Below are 26,351 nucleotides of genomic sequence, written 5' to 3'. Positions count from 1 at the left end.
AGCAACAGCCACCGGGGCCAAGCGCTGGGGGAAAACAACGGCAATATCTGTTGCAAACAAATGGGCCCAGGAATAACGCGCCACAGCAAGGGATTAAACACACCCGTTTGCTTTCGCATGTTGCACGTCGTCTTCTGGCGCTCGGCACATTTTCCTCGCGTTGCATGTTCTGCTACCCTGAAGTCAAAATGCGTTAAACGGACAGCTTGCAGCTCTCGCAACGCGTGCAACAATGGCAAAGCTTCCGACTAAGCTCCGTCAGAAAGCGAATGGAAATGAGAGCTTCGAGCTCAGAGTTGTTTCACTTCATTTTTGTTAATTGAAAAAAGAAAAGGTCCCTATCAGTCACCACGTTTCGTTTCCCAAACAACTGTCCACTGACTCAATCCGATAAATCGCCGACAGCGTGCTACATAGTCCAAGCGTTGTCAACCGAACGTTTCTTCCAGTACACTAGTAGAAAGCGGTGCGCTCCAGAGAAAGCCAGAAACAGCGTTCGAGATGTGACGACTCGAGGCTGTGGAAACCTGTTTCACACCTCCATTTCGACGCGGCCCATCTTCTTCGTCGGCTGTCAGGACCAATCTAGTACCGTTGGTCAGGACAGCCCCGGCTGGGCGAGGAGGGAAGTCTCCCTCATGAGGGAAAGGGAACGGCGACGGGAGCGCCACCTCGTAGGTTACGCGGAATTCTGCGGAACCGGGATCCGGCCAGCGTCGTGACCGGTTGCAGCCGCACGCTCTCGTCACCTTCCGCGGAAGGCGCACGGGGATCGGTTGTGTCTTGCTGCTGGACTTCTGGTTCCAGGCAGCGAAGAGAGCGCAGCAAACGCGCGCTCTGGTCGCCTTCCTCAGCAAATGCTAGGGAACGGCTTTGCCCCAAGAATGCGGCGCGCACGGGAAAACCCGGCCGCCATTGTCGGCGCATGCAAATATTCGCCGCCGATACTTCCGAAGTCGCGCCCCTGCCCCAGCCGGCAAGTTGGAAGCCCTTCTTACTTACGTAGCCTTCAATTTCCGAGGGATGCCTCGTTGATGTTTTGTAGCTAGCTGGCCCGCTCTGCGTATTAACTGCAAGTGTAATAAATAGCATATGAGTGCTAACGCTTTGTCATCCCTACCCTTTGTCCCTCGAGCACGAACCCCATCCACGGTTAGCGAGCGGGAACGCTGCATCCGCGGAGTGGGAGTGCGGGCGTGGGGGGGGGGGGGGGGGGCAAGGCATGTGCACCCATCGCATGTCCACAAGGCATGTGCACCCATCGCAGACATACACGTTCTGCTGCTCTCGGGGACCCACCCCCAAGGCATACAGACCGGTCGTGCTTCGTTATAGAAAACACACAGATGACCCACACTGCCTGCAACATGTCATCATCATCATCATCAGCCTGACTACACCCACTGCAGGGCAAAGGCCCCTCCCATGTCTCTCCAATTAATCCTGTCCTTTGCTAGCTGCGCCCACCCTATGCCTGCAGCATGTAGTATATTGTAAAGCCCGACACCGCATACGTTCCACTGTACTCCCCACACTTCGTACTAAACCTCGAAATGAACGATACAAATCCACGACACACATGCAGCTGTTGCCTGTCAAGCTTTCGCATTTTTCGTTTGTTGCCGCTTGTTGACGTAATTATCACTAGATTGTCCCAGAAGGAAGCAGAAATGCGCAGTGTAAACAGGCTGCATTTATTTGCTTGCGCTCCGGCTGATGACAACTGAAAGCGGTGAATCTGTATTCATTAATGTCCACGTAATGTGTGCTTTAGGCAGTCTGTAAAATTGTCTATACATATGAGGATTTATTCCCAAGATTATTGCTACCGTGGCGCTGAGAATGTGCTCAATTTTCAACAGCGCCCAAGTGACGCAGAATTGAAGAGGGGCACAACAAATCCTGAATACGAGCTATAATTATTACTACAAAAACAATGTGAAACAACCAGCGCGTCTGGGACAGAATACAGAAACAGTATCAAGCGACCCGACTTCGCCAGGAGCCCCATACCGTCGGGAACAGCTCCGCGATCTGAAGGTACAGAAACAGCTCCGCGATCTGAAGCCATGAGCGCCAAGCTGTTCGGACCGCCGCGAAAAGTTACCTCGAAGGCGCACTCTTCCGATAGCCCCAAAGCCTGTAGCTAAAAAGCGCGTAGTGGCTGTATGAAAGTAAGACTCGATGAGACGTGACAATTTTTCTGAATGCACCTTCGCATAACGGCAACCTGGAAAGATGAAACAGCACGTCAAACAGCATTTGCTCGATTATACGACGGACGAGAGCCTTCGTCCCAAAGAAAGACGAACTTGTAGAAATACCGCATGAGCAAAGCAGCAGCATCAGTGTTGTAAGAAGTCCATCGAGCGCATTGTTTTCTCTCTTGACTAACAAAAGATAACTGTGCTTGCACCGTAAAGTGCGGAAAACCCTTTGTGGAAGCTGTTAAAACTCTGCCCCTCGCCCCGTCATTTGCAATTTTTTTCAAAGCGGACTTGAGAACTCTTTTTAGCACTTAAGTAAGAACACAGGCGAGAGGTTATACGAAACTCAACATATATTAACAGAAAAATGGCCCGACCCTACAGAGAGGCAGGATAGCTCGCGGCGCCGTTTTTCAGAGCATAATTACTGGCGTCAGCAACCTGTTAAATAGAATACACGGCAGTGAACTACGTAAATGCAGCTGGCAGACTGGTTTATACGTGACACCATACATACGCATAAGGAATGCGACGCAGTCCGTGTCGTAACCAGGCCTGCAATGTATGTTGGTGACCGGACCGCTATGTGCACACCCCATCAATTAAACGCGCGTGCCGGGCTAACCGTAAAGACTATCCCCCCCCCCCCCCCCCCTGTTTTTTTTCTCTCTATTTCTTGACGGTAAGAACAGCGCAACGTCCGCGTACACTGACCTACTTGGCATGCATCCTCTACCTACGCAGCGCTACCCATCACCCAGAGTTCGGTCATCCTCGTCTCGCGTGGCTCGGGAGCGACACGCGACCTATATTTACTCGCGGGTAAAATACGAGGTAAACTCGACTGAGAAAATTGGCACCGGCCGACCGACAAGTGAACAACCTTTCTCACCGCATGCCAGAGACATACGTCAGGCTGACACATGTGAGCGCTCAGCAAACCACGCCTGGAAGCAGTAAAACGAGACGAGAGCGCGCAACGCTTTCGTCATCGAAATGACTCACGCGCAGACCCAAGCAGCGCAGGTAATCGGTCCAATATTGCAAAAAGACACTGACCCTTTGTAGGACATTTCCAATATTGGACCGATTACCTATGCTGCTTGGAAGGGCCAGTGTCTTTTTCCAATATTGGACCGATTACCTGCGCTGCTTGGGGAGCGCGTACTACACACGCTCCACAAAGCCGTTACGCGCGGTTTGTTTGCCTTCCGTAAATATGCACAGCGTCGACGACCCCTGGCGCGGAGCGTTGGGCAGCGTGCCAGGCTTCTTGCGCGGGCGCTTCATCGCGCGCCGCCTGCGGCCGACAGAAACAAGGTTATGATTCCGTTATTGCACAGCGTGTCCGCACACGCGAACGGCTTTCGGTGCGTGTTCAGCGGCCTCTTCACCTGCGGCTGGCAGCCCTCCAGGCGAGAGCCCCGGCGTCATCAAGCGCGGGGGCATCCTGCCGCAGCAAAGGAGTGCACGGCCAGCTGCCGCCGCTGGCCTCGGCCAGCCGGCGAACGGGGCCAGCCAGACTTGTCTGCACCGGCCAGGAGGCCTTTATTTTTGGGACCGGGCCACCTACTGCGCCTGCCGCGCGCCGATTCGAGGGCGAGAGACTGTCGGTTAGACGAGACGAGTTTAGGGCAAGCAAGGCGGAAGAGTTGCTGGATTAACGTCGGGAAGGAAGCTCAGTTAGCTCGCGGCTGAGGACATTACCTGCAGGGTGTTCCCGGGTGTTGTCTATAAGACTCCCCGTGGCTGTTAGGTGATAAATTGACGAGGTCCGGCATTATGAATGCCCATCTTTTTTTTACACGACGTGCAAAATATTGCGGCTGTTGGTTACGCTCGATATTCAGCCAAAAACTATCCCCACTTAACGCACAACGTCTCCGCGCCAATCCGTAACAGGCGCTTGGTTCGCGCGGACCAAGCGCGCTATCGATGGGACGCTATAGAGTCCACTCAGAGCTACTTCTGCGCCAATGAACTGCGCTACTTGCAAGGGTCGAAAAAATTGCCTATCCTTCCGACAAAGCTTCCTCCAAAAGACAGTCATAATGCATCGCTCGCACACATATGGTCACGTGCCCTTGCTGTGCCGTTAAATCACCCCCCCCCCCTCCCGCGGAGCCCAGATTGCAAATACCAAACTGTCGGAAGCCCAAGTACGTTTCCCACGTAAACAAGTTAATTGCATCTCACTTCTCCCATTCCCCAACGCTTGACCTCGCGCGACAAGCGATACCCGAATCCTCCGAGAAGTGCTGCTCGAGGGCCAAAACAGGCAGCGAAATCACGCCACCTAGGGTCGAGGAGGGGAACAGCTGCTGATGAACTGCAAATCACGGCCAAGCGGCTCGCCTTACCGCGGTGCCTCGCTTCGAGATAACACACGTAGCGTGGACCCGTCGCGCACTCGCAAGGCTGGACACACGAATACGGGGCAGCCGCCGGAAGATAAAGACGTCGCACCACGCGACTGAAGATGAACGTCAGTCGAAATCGCAACAGGCGCCCGGCAGGAGTCCCCTCTCCCCACTCCCGCCAGTGCCAAGTGGTGCACGCCGGGTGCACCCGGCCACAATCGCCAAAAAGCGAGAGGACGAAGAGAACGGCTCCGGGCCGCACTACAGCTGAGGGACGGAGGCAGGTCTGGCTAGCACACTTCCGCCAGCTCGCTGCCGCCGCAATCGCGATGGGGTGGGCTGTGATGACGCAACACACCCGGGCCACCCTGCGCGCGCGTGGTGGCGACTTACGGAAATGTGAAGCTCGCGTCTGTTACGTCGAGGCTCAGCTCTCTCTCTCTCTCTCTTTGCATGCGCGAACGACTGACCTTATCGGTGTGTACACATGAAACCGTCGCCAATGATAGCCGCTCGACGACGAGCACTCGAAGCACGAGTGAAGAGGCCCTCGATTTGTACACACGTCGCATTCCTCCGAACTACGTCGACAGTACTGCGCTCCGGAACGGGGCTGAATAATAATGGCCAACGCGGATGTGCACCGATGTCGCACATGGATTAATAATGCCGGCTTTCGCATAGGCATCGCCGCAGACGCTATAGACCTCCCCCATACGCCGGCTTTGCGGCACACAGGTCCTAATAGTTTACTACAAAAAAAAAAATATCGGCGCGGCTTTCGAAACGTGCAGCATAAGGAAAGAAAACACAGCGAAACTGCGCCACCACTCATCGCTCGAAAAACCAAGCAACACTAGACGCAAGGTCAGCATAGATACTACATACACGGTGTCGAGGGCACGCATACTGGAAAGCAGAATCGTCTGGAAGACAAGTTACGGCAGGCACGCCTGCTGCAAATCAGCGAATGCTCACATTCCGGCTCTGAGCAAGCAGCCCATACGCTCCGTACACGCAATCTGCAGTAGCGTAAACAATAAAAAGAAAAAAAAACTAATCGCGAGAAACCCGCTTGCTTTCACCACGGCCAGCGAGGTCGTGCAACCGGCGGTCCAACTCCGCACGTGTTGAGTAAATCGAAGGTGAACAGCTTGACTCGCAAAGCAATTGGCGTGAAAACGAATAATGAGCGAAAACCAAAGCAAAACGCAGCAGGTAAGTCGCATGTTGACGCAAAGCTACGGGAAATCAATACAACATCCTGTTGTGCTATATATATATACCCTGCAATACCTGGTCGCGCGCATATGTTGCGCTTCCGTGCGGAAGAAACAACAGCAACGCGCACCTCCCATTACAGGCAATGTACAAGCACATCACCCTGTGGTGCAACAAAAGGCCACTGTGTAGAGCACGCCGCTTAGTCCCTGCTCACAGCAGCCGTGCGAAGTGCAACACGTGCGGGGGCTAAAGGCCTTGCAGTGCCGTCGCGTTGTGTTAGGAAGCAGCTGGCGTTTTGTCCCGGAAACCCGACGACTAGCAGCGCTAGCTGTCACATCCCTTTCGTTGCTCCGACGGTTACAATGCTCCACATGCGGTGGCACGGATGTTAGAGTTGCTGGTGACCTAATCACGACGAAGTATTTGAGCTGAGCATTTTAAAGTCAGCAGTCGACGATATTATTAAACGTCAAGTCGGCGTCCGCCGTTACCTAAACAGACTCTGAAGCGAAAATGTGTGCTAATAACAAAATAAAGGGTAACGCGGTGTCGACATTGCAACTCCGTACTCTAAGCGTTATAGTATAACACGCCAAATTACCACGTCACTACTATATAAAAGCACGTCCCTGAAATTGTATTGGCCGCTCGACGGAATAGGGGTTATTTTTCTTTTTCTTACTTATCAGCCTTCGACATATGAACACACCAAAACGAAAACAAAAAAAACTACTCAAACAAAACGTCACTAACAGTTCATTTCATCAATTTTTACTGACACTGTACGAGTAATGCTGGCTTATTTCTGCTAAACACAGTGTCGCACACACAACACTGTGAAGGTTATAAGACTTTTCAAACATGCATTTAGTTAATATCAATCGCTTTGTACTCCTGAAAGTTATCCGAAACGACGCGTTTGGCGCATTACGGCCTCAGTCCCCGCGGCGCCACTAAACCCTAACTGCTACTACTAGCAGTAGTTATCCTGAATGGCCACTTTTTAAAACTGCGTATGATCAATGGCCTCTTCGCGGGCCATTTCAATAACTGATTTCAATGACACTGATTCCAATGTATAACTGATTTCAATGACAACAAAAGACAACTCGCATAGAGGCGTCAATACATCTGACAGTCATTACAATGAAAATCTGATGGTTTCAAATGGTACAAAAGGGCAGAATGAAAGGGTTCTTAGCCGGCGCACCAGAGGAGAAAAAAAAGAAAATTTGTCTCCTCAGTTGTAGTAATCGGAGTATTCAACGAGGCAGGCGCTCAGTTCGGAAACTGGTGATTCACTAGTCGCACAACACGAATGACCACCATTCAGCTGAGCTGTAAATCCGGTAACTAAAACACGACAGTCGCGCTGTCACCAGGTCAGGCCGATTTATGACGGGAATCGAACGGCCGTCGTTGTATTGAGGTCCCAGCTGCGGGATTCGAACGCGAATAATGCTAATGGCGACATAGTGAACCACGTCCGCATTTATGGATTTCGGGAGTGTGAGAAGTCTATACACCTGGTACTGGGCGAACAAGCCCAAACCACAAAGAAACGTTTGAATTAGGGGTGTGCGAATACCCGAACTGCTCAAATAGCGAATCGAATATCATCCTTTTCGATTCGCTGAAGGAATCATATCGCGCATGTTCTGAGCTATTCGAATATTTTCTCGAGTATTTGACTAGTTTTCCAAGAAGTGCTACGCAGAAAGGCCGCAGATTTCTTCGACAACTGCTCAGAAGACAGCGCCCACTCCGACGGCGGCGGAGAGCACGCTGCGCAGTCGGTCTACGCGGGCAGGAAGGCCGAGCGAGCGCGATTCAGCGCCGTGACTCGTGCGGACCGTTCGTGTGGTGGTGTTCATAAGGCATTGCCTCCAAGACTGGGCGATGCAGCAGAGTTCAGCCAGGTTTACTTAACCCTGCTACAATGCCCGATATCTGAGGTCACTGCTCACACAGCTCGCGTCCCCTCTCATCTACTCAGATGTGGTGCCAATTATTTCGCTGTCGTCACCAGCAACAAAGCTTAACCGCGATGTCAGAACAATCGGTGGACACCGACATTCCGGACCGATCCGGAGTGCAGAAGTTAGTTTGGTTCTACAGGGTTCAACGTACCAAGGAAACTAAGGCTATGAGGAGAGCCGTAATGGAGCGCTCCGGATAATTTCAACCACCTGGGGTTCGTTAATGCATATTGACAACGCACGGTACTACACCGGCCTCTTGCATTTCGGCCGTGATATCGTACCCGCGTATTTCAGGTCAGCAGCCGAGCACCGTAACCACTGAGCGACCACGGCTGGATAGCAGTGATTGAGGGTCACCGATGAAGCCAAACTGATATACTTGATACGTGAGCACTTCAACCATCCAAGGCCCTCGCACCTCAAAAGCAAGAACTTGCTATTACAACGGCGCAGCCGCTCTCAATTTCGTACTCGTTAAGCCAACTATACAGCCTGGCCAGCTATCGGTTCACCAAGCGGAATAAATGTCTACACCGTTTGTGGCACGTAAGGAGAAAGACCGGAAAACCTCACACGCACTTTCCTTTTTATTAATAACGTTGCCAGAGCGGCCACGCAGCGTCCGCAGCTATGAATTTCAAATAAGGCTAAGTATAAGCCGCAGGAGTCGCACGCCCATCAGACTGCAAAGCCGATAAAGTACAACTCTTCAGAGTATTTACATACGTACCTACGCCAGAAACGGTTACGAGCGCTTCTTGGCCAAGCGAAAAAAAAGGGGGGTTAGCAAATGGCAGCGCATGGCTTAAAACGCAAGGCTCCGCATTGATCTCCCGTTATCATCACTTGCATACAGTTAAGGCTCGAACGAGCGCACATGCATGACGTGCATATAGAGCGCCTGATTCACGTGCTTGCAAGTAAGTCTGCAACCAGGTAACAGTGCAGGCTATAGCATATATACGTTGCCAGACACAAAACAGAGACTGTCCGGATGGAGTGCCTACCAACGTATGAATACCGACATGACTTCAAACACGTAATATCGCGCTCAGTATGAGCTACACCGCGTCAGAGCTCGGCCAAGCAAGCTCTAGCGCGGTGTAGCTCATATCGAGTCCAACCAGACCAGTCACTTAACTACCTGCAGGGGGCACCGGGCCCAAAAACGCGAACCCTGCACGGAAAAACGTTTGGAAGAGACTAGAGCTGCCCGTGAGCGCATCACCGTCTTGATGTGTGGCGCTTTTTAGTGCGCTAGCACTTACAGTGGCCATTCCCCGCATTTAGTCGTGAGTTTGTATGAGTGTGTCTGTCTGCAGCCGGTTTTGTGGCCGGCTGCTCACCTGCCCACCGCGTCAGGCGCCAGCTCAGTTAATCGTGAGAGGCTGCTCGTGAAGAGCAATCTGGATCTCAACCCAAGTCCCATTGATGACAGCACCTACCACAGAATGGCAGTGGCGCATCACTTAATTGACTGCGCCAGCAGGAGTGGTAGGAAGACTCCCAGGGATCTATGAATGGAGAGAACGAACAATTCCGCACATATCCGAAGAACTGCAATGTGTGAACACTGGATCTGAGCACCGGAACCGAAGTGAAAACCGAACTGCTTCCGTACCTGACTCACATTTGGCCTAACTACGCGAATCGACCATCATCCGCTCTCGGCATTTCTTTTTATCGCTACCGCCACAGTACAAGCTTGTACAAGTGAGTGTTTCTGTGTGCAAGATACGAGGACACTGATATGCGCCGCCATGTTAGAGGGCCGCTATACTATATTCTGCCGTTGCTCCGTCGCGCCGGTCGTCGACGCGAAGTCCCGGGACGCCACTTTTCCAATAAGCCTTTACGTAAGAAGACGTAGTACAGAGGAAGAATAATGGCGTATAAAATACGGTAAACATTCTTTAAAAGTAAAAGTTGAATTTGACAACAGCTAGCTTACGTACGCCAATTCTCGGTGAGATATACACCACAAATTCACCGCAGAAAGTCGCCCATTCTCGTTTTATGCGACCTCCTGTGCCGAACTTGCATAAGAACTCCTCGTTCAGCCGGCCAAATCATGGCTGGTTCTGTCTACAATAATCCCATGACACGTCTTGGTCAGCTTTAGGTTCCCTTAAAGGGGCTCTGAAATGCCTTCCGAGGAGAGCACATTAACTCACTCAATCACTGCACTGTGTTTCCATGAAAACCAGAGCCAAATAATACTCTTCTACACGCAGCAGACGACCCACAATCACGCGTCAAAGTTAGCGAGCCCTTCCCGGCGACTTTTTCATGCTCGCACCATCCTCTGTCCCCCGCATCTGCGTAGACAAGGTGAGAGGTGGCCATTGGTAAGATTCTTTCAGACGACAGGCAGCTACCGTGGCGGCGGCCAATAAGCCGCTTAGCTCCGGCGGGTCCGGAAGCTCCGCTCCCAAAGGAGGGAGGGGGTCGGCGAAGGAGCGCCTACCTTCCAGCGTGCAAAAAGTGACGAGAGGAGAGGGAAAGGCGCGAAGACGCTGAAATTCAAATTTTAACTACGGATAACTCAGCTTCCACAAAGCGCATTTAAAAAAAAAAAATCCTTGCTGGACACTATTCGTAAAGCGGCGTGCTTCAATAATCCAGGCATGCCGCAACTTTATTAGAGCCCCCTTCACAGCCCCTTTAAAGCGAGAGCACGAAGAAAGTGCAGACGCTCCGCGCACGGTCGTGCGAAGGCCACTCGGCAACGAGCTTTCGAGTTGGATGGAGTACATGCGAAGTGAACGGATTTGTTGTGGAAGTCGTCGTTCACAATTCTCACCGCGCCGCGATCCCACCCAAGTATCCATGTCACGAGCCAAAACAAAGTAGATTTGCCTTCCGCACATGCTACTGCGGAACCCATCTGTAGTTTCGAGATAGAGGTGCCGCGTGCAGTGCACTACAAGCGGGGAAACAGCCCGACGACGCTCAGATTCAGTCTTGGACTAGATCCAAGTATTCCGGGGAGACGACATCGAGAAGACGCGCTCCCCAATCAAAAGCAGCCGCTATCTCGAGAGCCACTAGAGTACACACTACACAGTAGGCAAACAGTGAAGAGAGCCGTCTGCAATCACTGAACGCGTAAGTGTTCAAAAGGGCGCTAACCGGACTGCATTTCTTCCCTCCTCTACGTCTCTCTATACTGTTTCATCCGTGTCGTCCGCGGCGACCCTGGCACTGAACTACTTTGAGCGAGTGCAAACGACATGATGATGATGATGATGATGATGGATTTTTATGGCGCAAGGGCATCTATGGCCAAAGAGCGCCATGGCACAACGTATTTTTCAAATTCTCAAGGTGGGGTCGAAGACCCATTTCCCAAGCATTTCACCCTAAAGAAGCCGAGCACCAGACCAGGGGAAAGCTTGCACCCATTGTATCACCGGTGGGTACCCGGCGGCACTGGGGATCGAACCCCGCACCTCCCGCATGCGAGGCGGATGCTCAACCACTTGGCCACCGCTGCGGTGCCGAGTGCAAACGACAGCGAGAAAACAACAACGAGGGAAACAGATAGTTCTACGGAACCAATATCGGACGTCGATAGAACAGGTAGGCGTGTGGAGGCCACCTCGGTTCGGGTATACAGGTGTAAGAATAATTGTCTCCACTTCGACAACGCTTCAGGAAAGCAGGCTTCTCCGCTGGTGCCACGCTAACCTCCATTAAGAATGCAAGCAGCCGAGAACAGTCAGGTTTCGCAGTTCGATTTCGTAATTTTGCGAGCACGCTCACCTGGACCGATGTGGCCTAGTGAGCGCAAGCACACTGGGTTTGTTTACGAGAGAATCGCTCTGCCACCAGTAAATATCGGGTACCGACACCGAAAATAACACGACCACTGCATGCGTGGTGTGAAGCAGTCAGCGCGAGAACAAGACGAGGCACAGAGAAGAAGACACATGAGGCATTCAATGCGTGTCTCACGTGTCCTCCCGTCTATTTTTGGCGCTGGCGACTTGACATCATGCAGCACCAACTACTCCGGCAGCACGTACTTCAAAGGCCCGCCGATCACACTGCGATCCACAGCGGCCCACAAATAAACAGCCTTCATAAACACAAGAGCCAACAAAGCGGTCGAGAAAAATTTTGAAAGCAAGCACTGCTTTGGAAAACACACGGTTGCCACAGGCAATCGAGATGGCACAGGCGTCACTGTGAGCCAGCCAGATTCGTCGCATGGGAGGCCTGACTCACGACACACAAGCGGTCAGTGAACGGACTATTGAAATGCATCAACACGTGCTCCGCGTACAGCCGATAATGTCGGCTCCCAAAAATGCCAACGCACTTCACCTTCCTTTCCTCCCCAAAAAACAATTATTATTATTATTATTCACCTACGAGTTCAGTGTTATAACTATACGAATAGACGCCGTGGAAACTATACACCACAGATCAGCTCAAGAATAATAATAATAATTGGTTTTGGGGGGGAAAGGAAATGGCGCAGTATCTGTATCATATATCGTTGGACACCTGAACCGCGCCGTAAGGGAAGGGATGAAGGAGGGAGTGAAAGAAGAAAGAGAAATAGGTGCCGTAGTGGAGGGCTCCGGAATAATTTCGACCACCTGGGGATCTTTAACGTGCACTGACATCGCACAACACACGGCCGCCTTAGCGTTTTGCCTCCATAAAAACGCAGCCGCCGCGATCGGGTTCGAACCCGGGAACTCCGGATCAGTAGATCAGCTCAAGAAAGGTTTGGTTTATGGGGGGTTTAACGTCCCAAAGCGACTCAGGCTGTGAGGGACGCCGTAGTGGAAGTATCCGGAAATTACGACCACCTGGGGTTCTTTAACGTGCACTGACATAGCGCAGTACACAGGCCTCTAGAATTTCGCCTCCATCGAAATTCGACCGCCGCGGCCGGGATCGAGCCCGCGTCTTTCGGGCAGGCAGCCGAGCGCCGTAACCACTCAGCCACCGCGGCGGCAGCTCAAGAAAGGTCATTAGAGTCTGTGCCCTGGCGTTGTGTTTACATCTCACCGCTGACCTCCCCTTATCGCCTCCAGTGCTTTCTGCAGGGCTTCTAGTATTACGCTGCTCCCGGCGCCGGCCTTATCGCCCTAGTGTTCGCTAAAAACACTCCGCGAACTCACTGTACTCCTCCTATCAACGGGAAAGGCACAGACCGCCCAGCGGGAGTTCTAAAGTTTCAAGCAGCGACTCCCCACTTGCGAAAGTCGCGTGACAGCTTAAAAACACGCGATCCAGTGGAAAAAGCGCACTTCTACTTCCTGAAGCTCGGGTATCACACACACGCTAAGTAGAACACCAAGCGACGCACTATATACAGTTGGCTCGGAAAAGCTCTAACCTGATAGCCACGCTTATTTCTTTTACACAAAAATCCGACACCGAGCCAGTAAGCTTTTCCTATCTAATAGACCATCTCTTAGCACGTGTTCTAGCACGAATTTATCGGGGAGGGGGGTATTTTGTAACTTCATTTTTAATCCCTAGTGTTGCTTTGATATCAGTCAAAAGCTTACTGACACAACCCAAGAGCGTTAATGCTGCACTGTTTTGCTGCATATTTATATCTAGCCCAGAATACTTTGCGTGTGGATGTGTTCACATAACATGCTGTCGGCGGAAATTGGAGGGTAGAGGGACCACGGTGACCTGTCAAGTTCATTGATGTTACTCTCGCCACTACTACGAACAAAGCTATACTAAAAGCAATTTCCTTTTCCTCAGATCATCGTGACCGATCAACGCCTCAGAATCCGCCCTATTCACACGGCCGTTCTGCGCACGCACGCCTTTACATCTGCAGCTACACTGGTTGTAAACAATCCGTCAGCTACTACTGCGCACGCGCAGTTCATGTTAGCTCAGGCGCACACGACAGATGGCAGCAGCTTTCAAGCACACAGTTCTCACTTCCAGGCACAGTTGGAGCCTCTGGAACCAGACCGCGCCTGCGTCTCCCATGCGCGTTTCTTTTCAACCAGTGCCTGACAAATTTTTTCCACTCTCCAGGGGGCGCCACATCTTGTGCAGAAAGGCAGATTCCACCGCTAGAGGAGCAGCGCGGCGCTGTTGTGCAGATCGCACTGCCCGCACACCACACGATTGAAACCCGGTGCGTTCGTGACTTTGAATTCCGAGTTTCGTTTGCCGCACCTGAAGTTACCTCTCGGTGACTCAGAGGTGACTTCAGAATAGCAGGAATAGCAAGTTCAAGTGTTTCCGCATTCATTTCATTCCATAACTAAGCATGGCGTTAGTTGAAGCTAATACTTAAGGGAAAATGCCTTTTCTTTTTACATTTGCGGCACGTAAGCAAAATATACATTCCCCCATCGATTTAAAGAAAACAAAAAATAACGCGGAGTCCTCACGAAAGGCCCAGAAAAATGCGTCCTCCTTCCTGCCACTTTCACTTATCTCCAAAGTGACCACTTGTGAACACGCCCAACTGCTTTGCAGCATGTGTGCATGCGTCCTGGGGCCTTTCATTTGAACACCTGTCGGAAGTTGGAATGCACTATCAACATCGGATCAGTAGGCGGTTCCCCCTGTGCGAACCGTACGTTTGCTGTAGCGTCACCGGCCAGCGATTGATCGGCAGCCAAGCGCCAGCGGATCCTGAACGAGCAAGGAAAGTGCCGCCCAGCTGGCTGCGAATGAGGCTGGCTTTCTGGGGCGGATGACTTCACGAAGTACGAGGCTCGAATCGTGAAGCCAGCTTTATAAGGGCCTGTCTTAAAGAGAAAACGAGATCAGAAAACTGGGCGAGTTGGAATGGAATCACCTTTAAGCAGCGCGAAACAAAGGACGTAGAGGAAGAAACACGGGACGACACGAGCGCATCTAAGAACTTAACTTTTATTTTAGAAGGGTTAGTTATATAGGCACCAAAAGCAAGAACCGCAAAAACACACAAAAACCCAAATAAAAAATCGCGATAGCCCTTAAAGCTGTACGTGCACGCAGCGGGAGGTTAATCGCCTCATTTTAACAAAGCACACCAGCAATCTTAACACATGACATGCACCAGCTATCACCCTGTCGCCACACATTCCCCGAGAGCGTGAATCTCTTTTTCCACGAGATTGATAGAAGGCGAAGCGACACAAGTTTCAGACTCCTGCTTTATCAGAAATGCTTCAACTAACTCCCTGCAGGTCCGATCTTGGTGAATAAACAAGATATTTGTCCTGTCCAAATGGGGGAAACAATCTTTACATCTCCGGCAGTGCACAGCAAGGTTCGACGATACTGCCCCTTTTACTGATCTTCGAAGATCAGTAAAAGGGGCAGTATCGTTCGCCTTCTATCAATCTTGTGGAAAGAGAGATTCACGCTCTCGGGGAATGTGTGGCGACAGGGTGATAGCTGGTGCATGTCATGTGTTAAGATTGCTGATGTGCTTTGATAAAATGAGGCCATTAACCTCCCGCTGCGCGCACGTACGGTTTTACGGACTATCGCGATTTTTGATTTGGGTTTTTGTGTTTCTGCGGTTCTTGCTTTAGGTGCCTATATAACTAACCCTTCTAAAATAAAAGTTCAGTTGTTAGATGCGCTCGTGTCGTCTCGTGTTTCTTCCTCAACGTCCTGTGTTTCGCGCTGCTTAAAGATGAATCTTGTCTTAAAGCCAGCGATGAAAGTGGCCCCGCAAGTTTGGATGGACAAATGAAGACATTACTGAAATCTATCCGGATCACTGCAGGCGTCGAACAATGTCCGTTTCCGACGAAAGTCGAACACGAAAATCGGGTAAACACAGCGCAGGCAATGCCACGTGGGTCTTTGCTGCAAGCTTTCCAAAACGATTTGTTACACTGACAACCGCTGCACTTTAAACAACACTCTCGAACATAAGCTTCCCGAGAAATGTCAAGTCGAACCCAATGTTCGGGGAAATTTAAGTGCACAAAGGCAGGATGCTTCGGATATTGGCCAAATCGAACAACCTTGATTATGTCGCCCGTCCGCCTCGGTGGCTACCCGGGTTCGAACCCGACTGTGGCTGCCGCGTTTCGATGGAGGCGAAACGCAAAAGGTGCCCGTACGTTGTGCTATGTCAGTGCACGTTAAAGATCCCCAGGTGGTCGAAGTTATTCCGGAGACCTCCACTACGGCACCCATTTCTTCTTTCACTCCCTCCTTTATCCCTCCTCTTACGGCGCGGTTCTGGTGTCCACCGAGAAATGCGAGACAGTTACTGCGTCATTTCCTTTCCTCAAAAGCAAATTTCATTTTTCTTGATTATTCCGGATGTTCCAGCGAGCACTTTAAAAAATTCCTTTAAAAAATAGGGCGCTTGAGAGAGAAATACTTTCCAGGAACACAGTCTCCTCTCGTGGCGCCAAATTCGAACTGCCAGCGTTACGGTACCACGTCAAGCACTCTCTTCTACTTCAGGGCCGAAGCAGAAGGTGCATGCCGTGGTGCAATAAGGCAGGCAGTGCGAATTTCGCGCCGTAGGCACTGGAACTCGTCAGCAGCTGAAGTTGCATTTGCACTGCGCTTCCTGCATGCATCGTGCGCTAAGTTTCGGTTTTGTGCGAAAAAAAAAGCACCATTTCTTGGCGCTGCAGGGCTTTAGAGAACAGCTTCTTCGCTTCAAAAAGAGATATGGCATCGTCTTGTCCACGGCTACAAACACGCCATTGACATTAACTACCAGACTTAATCAACAAGCTTACCAGTACATTCCGTTAATTAGTTAATTGGTGCTATTCTTAACTGAGGTCCGCCGTGGCTGACAGTGTGTTTCTGAAAAGATTTTCTATTTCAAACACCCCATTTTAGAGAATTCTTTCCATGGCTAGCTATAGAACACCCGGTTAAGAATGGGCGCAGAGTTGCTTTGAAAAGAATGCTGGACGTCCGCACCTTTCAAATGGGTGCGGAAGACAAAAAAGCAAGGCTCGATGCGGCAGCCGCACCACAGGCGGAGCACAGAAGAATCGATGGAGCAGAAAAGGAGGTGGTGGGCGAGGCCTGAGGAACAGCGGGATGGTCAGAACCCCTTCCCCAGCCCTTGCTCTTCTCGTCGCTGCCTTCGACAGCAAAATAAAAAAAAATGTAATTTCCATTTTTCAACTCGCTGTTAACTCTCTTAACTTCTTCACTCTTTTTGGCGCCGGAAAATTTCCTCTTCCTCTTTTTTTTTTCGTCTGCGCTGTCGTTTCTGTGTGAAAGCTTATCTCGATCCCGGCCGCAGCGCTTGCATTTCGATTGAATGGAAATGCTAGAGGCCCGTGTGCTGTGCGATGTCAGTGCACGTTAAAGAACCCCAGGTGGTCGAAATTATCCGGAGCCCTCCACTACAGCGTCCCTCATAGCCTCAGCTGCTTTAGATATCGCTACGGGGAAATTCGAGCGGACAGCCATGGTGCTCTTGACAGAGAGAGCGGTTCACACTGCTTACTCTAGGCCAGTTATTTTGACCCGTGTGATTTTAATAGTTGGCACAGTGTTCGAAGGCGTAATCTAGCCCTTTCTTTCAAAATGCCGCGGGTTCACCGAGTCATCGGAGAATTCCCAGGATTTCGACACGATTACCATCGCCACCTGGAGGGAAGTGGCGGAAACGGGGGAGGGTCTTGCCCTCACAGGAACATCAACATCATCTTCATTAATTATTAGCTGCAGGTATTCCTATTTTCCCGCACAATAATTTTCTTCGGTTGCAGGGTAATGCACAATATTTAATCAATATTCCGGCAACTTTTAATTTGGTAGCGGTATATCAAACTTCCCCGGGCTCATGACGAGCCACTGTTAGCATCATAATCATCGCCATAATCTCGAGAATCAAAAGCATGTGTAGTTGCATGATATACATGAGAACTGGCGCGTTTACCTGCTGGACAATCCGAATGTCATTAATGTGGACCGGGTTGTGGGCACTCTTTGTAATGCGTCATGCGCGCATGTGTAGTAATGTGGGATCCATATGGATCTTGAAATGGGGGTGGAAGGAGGCCTGGTATGACGAGAAATTACATCGTTGTCACGTGAATATGTGTGATGTCATATTACAGCGTCGTCACGTGACTAGGTTTGATGGCACATTACATCGCTGTCACGTGACCTGGTAATGATGTCACACTCATATGACATCAATAATGATACTAATTAGCCTTAGCTTTACCTAGTTATATAAATTAGCAAGAATTAATTATGTGACGTCATCATCTTCGTCGCGTGACTCGTGACGTTGCTTGGCGCCGTTTCTTGCGGACACTTTTCTGCGGATATGACCTTGAAAGTGAGCCACCTAATGCTTTCCCATTAATAAAAGAAGCTGCTCGCTTCTACGCAGACATAAATATAACGTGTCTGTTGGTGTACTAGAGTCGCTGCTTGTTAAATGTTTTCGAAGGCAACATACAGAGGACTGAAAAGAGCATTCTCGCTATGCCAGATAGAGCCAGAAAATCGAAATATACTGATATGCGTCTGCATAACCGACGCATTGGAAAGTACATCGACGACCAGTTTCAATATATTCGGTAAGTATGAAATGGGTATCGTGAATACCTCCCCCCCCCCCCCCTCCCAATTTCTGGTTGATGGTGTAGAAGGGCTGTGTTTGTCAATTGCCGGTTCGTGCGTGAATGAGCGAGAGGCTTCCAATACGAACAAGTACACACGAAGCAGGTTGCCAAATATTGACACACATAAATTACTCACCGGCGTACTGGTGGTAACCGCTTACGGGGCACCCCTGCCCACAGACCATATACTCTCTGAGGGTGCATCCCAGATTATAAGCTTCTCCTATTGCGTGCACATCAACAGTGTCTGTACACACCTTATTAAATAAGAGCAAAATCATATTGGCTTTCCTGTCCCACAGGATTCTCAGAATTGTATTTAACTGAAAAACTTCTTAATCGATTTGTTTTGTTTCTCGTTTGTTTTCTGAGGTCGAGCAGCCTTCTGAGCTCGAGCAGCCGACCTCAACCTCACAATTTGAGGCTGAGTGAGGTCAGCAGTGGCCTCAGGAAAAGTGAGGTGAGGGCGTCTAAGGAGACCTCAACCTCAACTGATGAGGTTGAGGTTGAGTGAGGTCGGCAAATTCTTTTTGAGGTTGAGGTGAGGTCCAGATTTTTGAGGTCAAATGCCCACCTCTGGTCGAGAGGGTCGTGACGTCATCAGCGCCGCGCAACCTGAGAACTAGAATGTTAGAGTAGCTTCCATTGGTTTGGTTTACAACTCAGGCTATGAGGGACGCCGTAGTGAGGGGCTCCGGAATAATTTCAACTACCTGGGGTTTTTTAACGTGCACTGACAACGCACAGCACACCGGCCGCTAGAATTTCACCTCCATCGAAATTCGACCACCGCGGCCGGGATCGAACCCTCGTCTTTCGGGACAGCAGCCGAGCACCATAACCACTCAGCCACCGCGGCGGCTAGTACCTTCCATTGGATTATCATATGGGATTATACTAACCGAAACCACTCTTCTACCAATCCAGCCACTAGCCAAAGTTTTTAGATAACGTTGACAGCCACAGTCCACCTTAAGGAATGAATACTGGCGGACTGTTCAGGTGCTGGAAACGGAAACAAGATTGCGGCGAGAAGGCCGCAGCCGCGTCGAAACTGTGTAACCAGACAACGGCTCGATGCTTCTTCAGCGGCCACCGAAACGCCAAAAAAAAAAAGTTAATTTGTATTGCTCCAACTACACACCGCCACCCATGGTGTTAAAATAGGTTAAGCCATGCCGCCACCATCGGGCGGCGTTAGTACGACCACGTCGCAGTAATGAGAAAAAAAATTCAGTTATCGAGCACAGCAAATCTCCGCCTACAAGTTAAAAGAGCGACATTGTAGACAAAAACTGGGCCGCCCTCACGTTACAACTTCGAACAGGGGTGGGTTGCAGGCAAACGAGTCTCTGAGGCCAGATCGGCCTGCTGAAATGTCAAATCGCAGCGTCTGCTGCGCCGCACTGCGAAAGGTCACAAAGAACAAGCAAAAACAAAGCAATGCGACACGCACACTCGCTCGTTCGATGTGCCAGCTGGCAGCTCAAGCGAAAATGGCTACACTGTGTAAACTGGGCGAGACGCTATTATTCGTTCACATTAACGCGTTCTGATTTTTTTTTACTTGCATTGTAAAGCCACAGAGCACGCGCAAGTAAAGTTCAACGAATATTCTGACGCACGTTCACGACCCGCATCCACATCACTCCACCGCTGTCGCGCAAAAAGGTGACGTGGCCAGACGAACGCCACTAGCTTTTTTTTTTTTTCGCGTTAATTTTGCCGCATTGCCGAAGCGCTCCTCATTAAGCAGGTTCGAATCACTGGCTTGTGTATTTCACGTCTTGATTCTCTGGAAACCGCATCAGAACCGCTGCTCAAGGCACCAGATGCTCAATGCACGAAATAAGCGGTGCACTACACGCAAAATTACACATTACAAAACAAGCGTGAAAAAATTCCCAAACGTAAAGAACGGAATCTAGATACCAAAAAGGCATGGGACCGGAATAGGTGCGCTAAACCAACTTTTCAGCAACCTCCTCGGTACCGATAGAGACCCGATTCACAGGCCCTTTGCAGCCGGTCAGTGGCTTTAACAGCTGAAAATCCCCCTCCCCCGTTTTTTTTTTTTTTCGTAGGCCGTACAGAAAGAGTACAACACGCGTGAAAGAGGAACAGCAGTGGACCGGGCGTGCAGCATACGATGAAAGAAGCCGACTTTACGCGAAGAGCCGTGCCCGCGATAAGATCCAACGAGGTGACCAGCTCAGTCGCGCTGCGCGCCCCTGACATCCCTGTCGCCCCCTTCTGTCATTTTGCATATTTTTTTTTCTCGCAAACTAGAATTCATTTTTGCAGGCACAAGCCGCGCATGGCGTCGATCCTTGTTGAATTGAGGAAAATGCGTCTTGCAGGTGAGCACAACGCGGACCGGTCTCTGCGCTGTGCGCACGAGCCCCGTTAGAGAAGCGAGCCTAGAAATGCAGGCAAAGCTCGTGATGCGTTAAAGAACAAGAAGGGCACGCTAGAGCGTTTCGGTACGGTGGTGCCACAATGCAGAGTCGTTGACCTCTACGGCGGCGAACTTGCCGCAGCGACTGTGCGCTCTGCGCGACACACACCTGCCCACACCTCAAACGAGGCTCAGAAGCATACCACTTTCAAATAGCCAGCTAAACTTATAGCGGCGCTCGGCGGCGCAGCGCTCCGTCAAGGACACGGGACCGTTAACATCAGAAAGTCTCGTGAACTCGTGAAAGCGCTACCGACTGCACGGAACCCTTTGATTCATTTTTCCTTTTCAGTTATGATTTTGAACAAGCTGCAAGTGCGCAACGTTACAAGAACACTCCATACAACTTTTAAAAAAGTCGTAAGAAACTACTACAGTAGAAATATTAACGGAATGAACACTTTTGTATGTAATAAGGCGCTCAACACAACCGAGCTGTCAAACAAAGACGTACGCCGTCGAAACGCTGGCGCGCATTCGGCCGACGAGAGAGAGCACAAAGGTGATACGCACCGAGGTTTTTCAGAGGGTTTGAATGGACGACCATGCCGGCAGCGAACGGCGAAGTCAGCACAGCGTTGCAAAAGTTGCTACCATAAGCCGCTGCTTTCCTCGGAGATTATTAGCGGTAGAAATGTTAACTTACGCGGAACAAATAACATAACACTAACTACAGACGGACGTTAACACCGCGCGGACAAACACTACCGTAACCCGCGACAACCACCACCACCACCACACGCAGAGGACAATACACTAAATACGCAGAACGACAGAATATACGTCTAGCGCCACCTAGGCAGCAAAACCGAAATCATTGTTCCATCGTTGCGACGAGCGACACCAGGTGGCAAAATGATAGCAGAAGCAGCACAAACAAACATAAAACTATTTGTGTTGTGCGGCGAAAAGAGGTACGAACAAAGATGGGCATCCATCCTCGCGAGGGCGAGCCCTCATGAGGGCGTCCTCACCCTCACCTCATGAGGATTTCACTCAGTGAGGTGAGGGTGAGGGAGGATGGGCGCATGGAAATTCGTGAGGACGAGGGTGAGGGAGGAAAAACATGGTGAGGTGAGGGCGAGGGAGGGAAGACATGGTGAGGTGAGGGCTAGGGAGTGAAAACATGGCGAGAGGAGGGCGAGGGAGGTAAGAAATGATGAGGTGAAGGTGAGGGAGGGCAAAATACATTGTCTGAGGGCGAGGGTGGCGGCCGGCACCGTACTCCGGGCTATTTTTTTTTTTTTTGTGCAGCTTGTCATGAATGCCCGTTTTAAAACACCATGTTTTAGGGTCAAGGTTCCTGGCGAAGACATAATTTTTGCAGTCTAGAGGTACACGAGGGGAACACGAAAGGCGGGGAGCCGCAAGTCCTCCGTCGCCGCGATGTACTACAGCGCTGCGAATACTATGCCGAAAAAAAACGCTCTTCTAACTCAAAAAGCTTTTTTTTTTTTAGAAACTGTGTAAATACTTTGTGAAACACACTTCATAATGCTCTAACAAGGGGGCACTGACCAGGCCGTGTGGGTGGCTGCCGGTCCAATGGGAACCATGGTACCGCAGTAAACATTTTCATTATCTGCCCCGAGCCTGTCAGATTGTTAGAGCGTGGAGTAAAACATGCTGCAAAAATTATACCTAGTAAGGCTATTGAATTCCCAAGTTATAAGCCTTGTTTTTCGGAACGAAGTCTGATTTCAGTCTAGTGAGGTTTCAAGTTTCAAGGAATTAGTCGCAGCGGAAAAAAACTCTCCTACGAAATTCCACTGTCAAATCAAAGGCAGTTGGCGGCGTGGGTGTGGAATTTTTTCATTCAAGCAGTGGGCAGTACAGTCGTATCTTATTTATATTTTCGATGGAACTGCGGTATAGGAAAGCGGTACCGCAATGTGGTGGGCAAAGTCAACCATAATAGATATTCTTCCAATCGAAATAAAGCAGCAGCTTAACCACCTTGATCTGAATCATTGCTTTGCTCCGCCTTGCATTGTACGATGTGCTAATAAAGAAAAAGTTGTACTGCTCTCCAACTAAAAGGAACACCTCTTCGTTTATTTCTGTCCGTGGTGAGACGCACGTGCGACCACGTAATCGCGTTCCTGATTTTATGAACCATATTTCTTGCAGGCATGGTAGGGAACTGACACTCAGCGTTTGGGTAATGCGTAGACGTGCAAGCAAAAAAAAAAAAAAAATCCCGGGCCCTTTAGCTGGGGGTTAACCACGAATTATCGTGCGCTCGCACAATCAGGTCTGGTTTTTCATGGTTTATCTTGACTTTACATTCTTTTGCTTGGCGTGAACCGGCTTACTTTTGTATATATATCATATTACGTAAGTTTGCGTGATATTGCATCATTTTAGACATGTACTGCGGTAGATTGGTCATTCTGTGCATTCACAGATCTCTGGCAGACCTAATTCCGCTCCTGAGCAGAGGTGCTACGCGCCACTGCCCCGTGATGGCAGGTGCTGCCATTGGTGGGGCTTGTGAGACCCATGTTGACCCTGAGGAATCTCTCGCGACAAATCGTTAATTGAACTGCCACGGTGGGCAGCTTGTGGTGACGTCACAACGTCACGTGACCAAGGTGGCCCACTTGGTGGAAGCAGGCTTCTGACAGACAGAGAACGGCTTTTCGAAGAAGTTGAAGGGCTAGGGCGCTACATTGGCAACTACAGGAATCGTTTACTCCAGACTCGGAGAGTTAGCGATTACCATTAATCAGCGCAAATTCTGCATTTTAGCGACCCGTTTGATTTTCAAGTGGCCTGAATAATGTTTTATTTTAAGCAGCAGCATAAGAGTTTCACTGCAGCGGAAGGCCGGCGTCGCAATAGGTGAAGACACTAAAGAAATTAAAAAAAAATTAATAGCTGAGGGAGCGGGATCCGAACCATCGGCGGCGCTAAATAATCAGTTCCGCTGGCCGCTGCATGCTTCTGACCACAACGCCATCGCCACAGCTTTTTTAAAAACATGGTATTTATTACATTGAAAATATGTCCTATTTACAATCAATTATTTACAAAGGTTTTAGGAAAGTACACGAAACACATCGCAAATAAATGAGCCGATGCTGAGACAGCGATCGAATATCGTGCGTTAGGACACCTAGCATAGGCCCTCGGTTCGAATCCCTGCTGCCAGTAGACCCTAACTTAACTAGCAAATTAATGCTGCACGAAACGCCAAATCGTATGCCACCACCCCAAAAACTCTGCGACAAACGGTTGAGCCGCAATGGTCATATGAAGATTCCTAAATATGCGGAATGGGGGGTACCTAGGTTGCCGGTTCGAATCCCTGCCACAAGCTAGGCTCTAACTTAACTAGTCAGTTTATGCTGTAGAAAACGCTGAATCGTATGGCACCACCCGGAACAGTCTGCGGCAAACGGTTGGCCCACAAATTTTACACGAATGTCGAGATCAAGTGGCTCGAATAGACGCATATTCATATCGCTCACAGTGCAACGAACGTGGCACGGAGGACGAAGGAAAAGACGCACTGGCTATATATATACCGATCGACATAGTTTTCAGTTGTAGGGGTGTGCGAATATTCGGAAATTTCGAATACCGAATCAAATATCCTCGCATTCGATTATTCGAACGAAAAACAGGGACCATATACGCCGCATTACCATGCTGCCCCCATCGGTATGCTCGGGATGGAGGGTTCAGCTCCACGGTGTGGTCAGTTCGCGTGGTGGTGTTCGTAATCCTCATACATGTGGCCCCAGAGATTAGACGACGCAGCAGGGCCCAGGCAGGTTCAGCAAGTCCAGCCTTTATGCCTGATCTCGGAGGCCATGCCTCATACGTAAGCCCTCGCCCATCTCATGCGCTACGATGTGGCGCTAGTTTATTATCTTTCGTTTAAAAAGCAAAATGTACTTTTTCTATGCGCATAACATGTCAGTGACAAAGTTAATACACGTACTTTGTGTTGCGAACCCACACATTGAGAACAATGTTGCTTCTTTTAAAAGAAAAGCTGTAACTGCGAAGGCAGCGCTTCGCGGTTCTTCACGATTGCCCATTGAACATTCGCACCAGTAGCGAATATTCTTCACATTCTTCAAAATATTTGTGTTCGATTCGGTTCCCTCATTATTCGATTCGTATTAGATTCGGTTTTCAGCCAAACTATCCGTATTCGATTCGGTAGCAGCGCTACACTACTCATATTCGATTCGGTCTGGATAAAGTACTATTTGCACACCCTTGTTTAGTTGTGGTGTTCGGGAATCACGCTGCCGCCTGTTATTATTTTATTCCGTTATGTAACCACCTCGGCTACTATGGCAACCACTGGGTTGCGGTTTGCGTTATAGCGCACAACGCTCAGACCCGAAACGCGAGAAGTAGAACTTAACGCTATAAAAGAGAGAACAAGGTATGGCTAAGCACATCAACAGGGAGTGCCACTCCGGTTTGAAGTCGGCCGCTTCATACACTTTCATGAACAATCAGTTGGAAGAAATCAAATCTTATCATCCTGCCTGAACGAGCTCTCGAGCGGTGCTTATAACGTCGTCGTCTGCATCACGTACCCGCGTTCACGCGTGTTAAACTGCCAGTCTCTCACGGTGTAGTTTGAAAGCGTGGTCTTTGTGATCTTTTATCCGTGCGCGTGAAAGCGTTGCCACACGAGCATGCAGCAAACGGCACGAAATGGCGGGAGGTTAGAAGCAGTCAAATTCAGAAGACCCAGTGATGTCAAGTGTTATCGGTTTCTGGTAATTAAGTGACCCACAAAATTTCTTTGTTCTGAGTCTATTATGTGTTTAGCACTTATTGTAATTGTCGTGGTAAACGCTATTCCATCGTTTTCCAATTTTCTTGGCGTACACTGGTTTTTGTACACACACACACAACAATGCTTTGACTCATTTTAGCGGTGCATTTAGATAACGAAATGTTATAAGTGCATGCAGGGCTGATATTTGCATTCAGTGCGTGCCAAAAGTAAACGCAGAGTGATACCTTGGGGTTCAACTTGTAACTACTTCGGTTTTGTCACACATTTTAGCTCAAACAACACACGTACACGCACACACGCAACAATATAGGCGTCTAGCCTCTCGTCCAATAGTGCCTTTAGGGCTTGTCTTATATGTTTATTAATCAGTAATATAGCCAGAAGTTGCCGACTACAAAAATAACTCGAGTTATAGAACGACTGTTACTGACGGTGAGGGTGAGGAAGGGTCGATGATGTGAGGGCGAGGGAGGGCCGTGGATTCAAAAGTGAGGGTGAGGGAGGAAAAGTGAAAATGGGGGCATTTGCCCACCTCTGGGCACGAACGTGTTGGGAAGTGTCTAGTTACCGCAAAAGAGAAAAAAATATACCGGTGAAAATCTATGCATCCACTATAAAAACGCTGACTGCTACGAGCACACTCCAAGGATATTGGAGACCCCGTAGAATATCTGATACGGGTCCCAATTGGACTTATTTTTGGAAATGTGGAGGAGTGCTTGAATGTTGCTTCACTTCCACCACCGGTTGGCCCGGTATTGCACTGCCTCCGGGATCGGCCTGGGTCATT

General features: G+C 49.9%; 1 protein-coding gene across 4 annotated transcripts in view; it reads right to left on the bottom strand.

The window, feature by feature from the left end:
• Nucleotides 1–26,351, bottom strand: part of LOC144115194 (long-chain-fatty-acid--CoA ligase 1) — a 121,526-nt gene that overhangs the window by 52,330 nt on the left and 42,845 nt on the right. Inside the window, exon 1 of one of the 4 annotated variants that reach the window (XM_077649460.1) lies at nucleotides 21,304–21,551. The exons of the other annotated variants lie outside the window; for them this stretch is intronic. Within the exon in view, the coding sequence (XP_077505586.1) occupies nucleotides 21,304–21,337 (34 nt within the window). The 5' untranslated portion in view covers nucleotides 21,338–21,551. Of the gene's footprint in view, nucleotides 1–21,303; nucleotides 21,552–26,351 lie in introns of those variants that run through there. 4 annotated transcript variants of the gene reach the window in all.

Source organism: Amblyomma americanum, chromosome 1 (assembly GCF_052857255.1).
Source record: "Amblyomma americanum isolate KBUSLIRL-KWMA chromosome 1, ASM5285725v1, whole genome shotgun sequence".
Classification (NCBI taxonomy): domain Eukaryota; kingdom Metazoa; phylum Arthropoda; class Arachnida; order Ixodida; family Ixodidae; genus Amblyomma; species Amblyomma americanum.
Note: the sequence above shows the minus strand (reverse complement) of the source record. Positions and strands in the feature narration are given on the sequence as shown.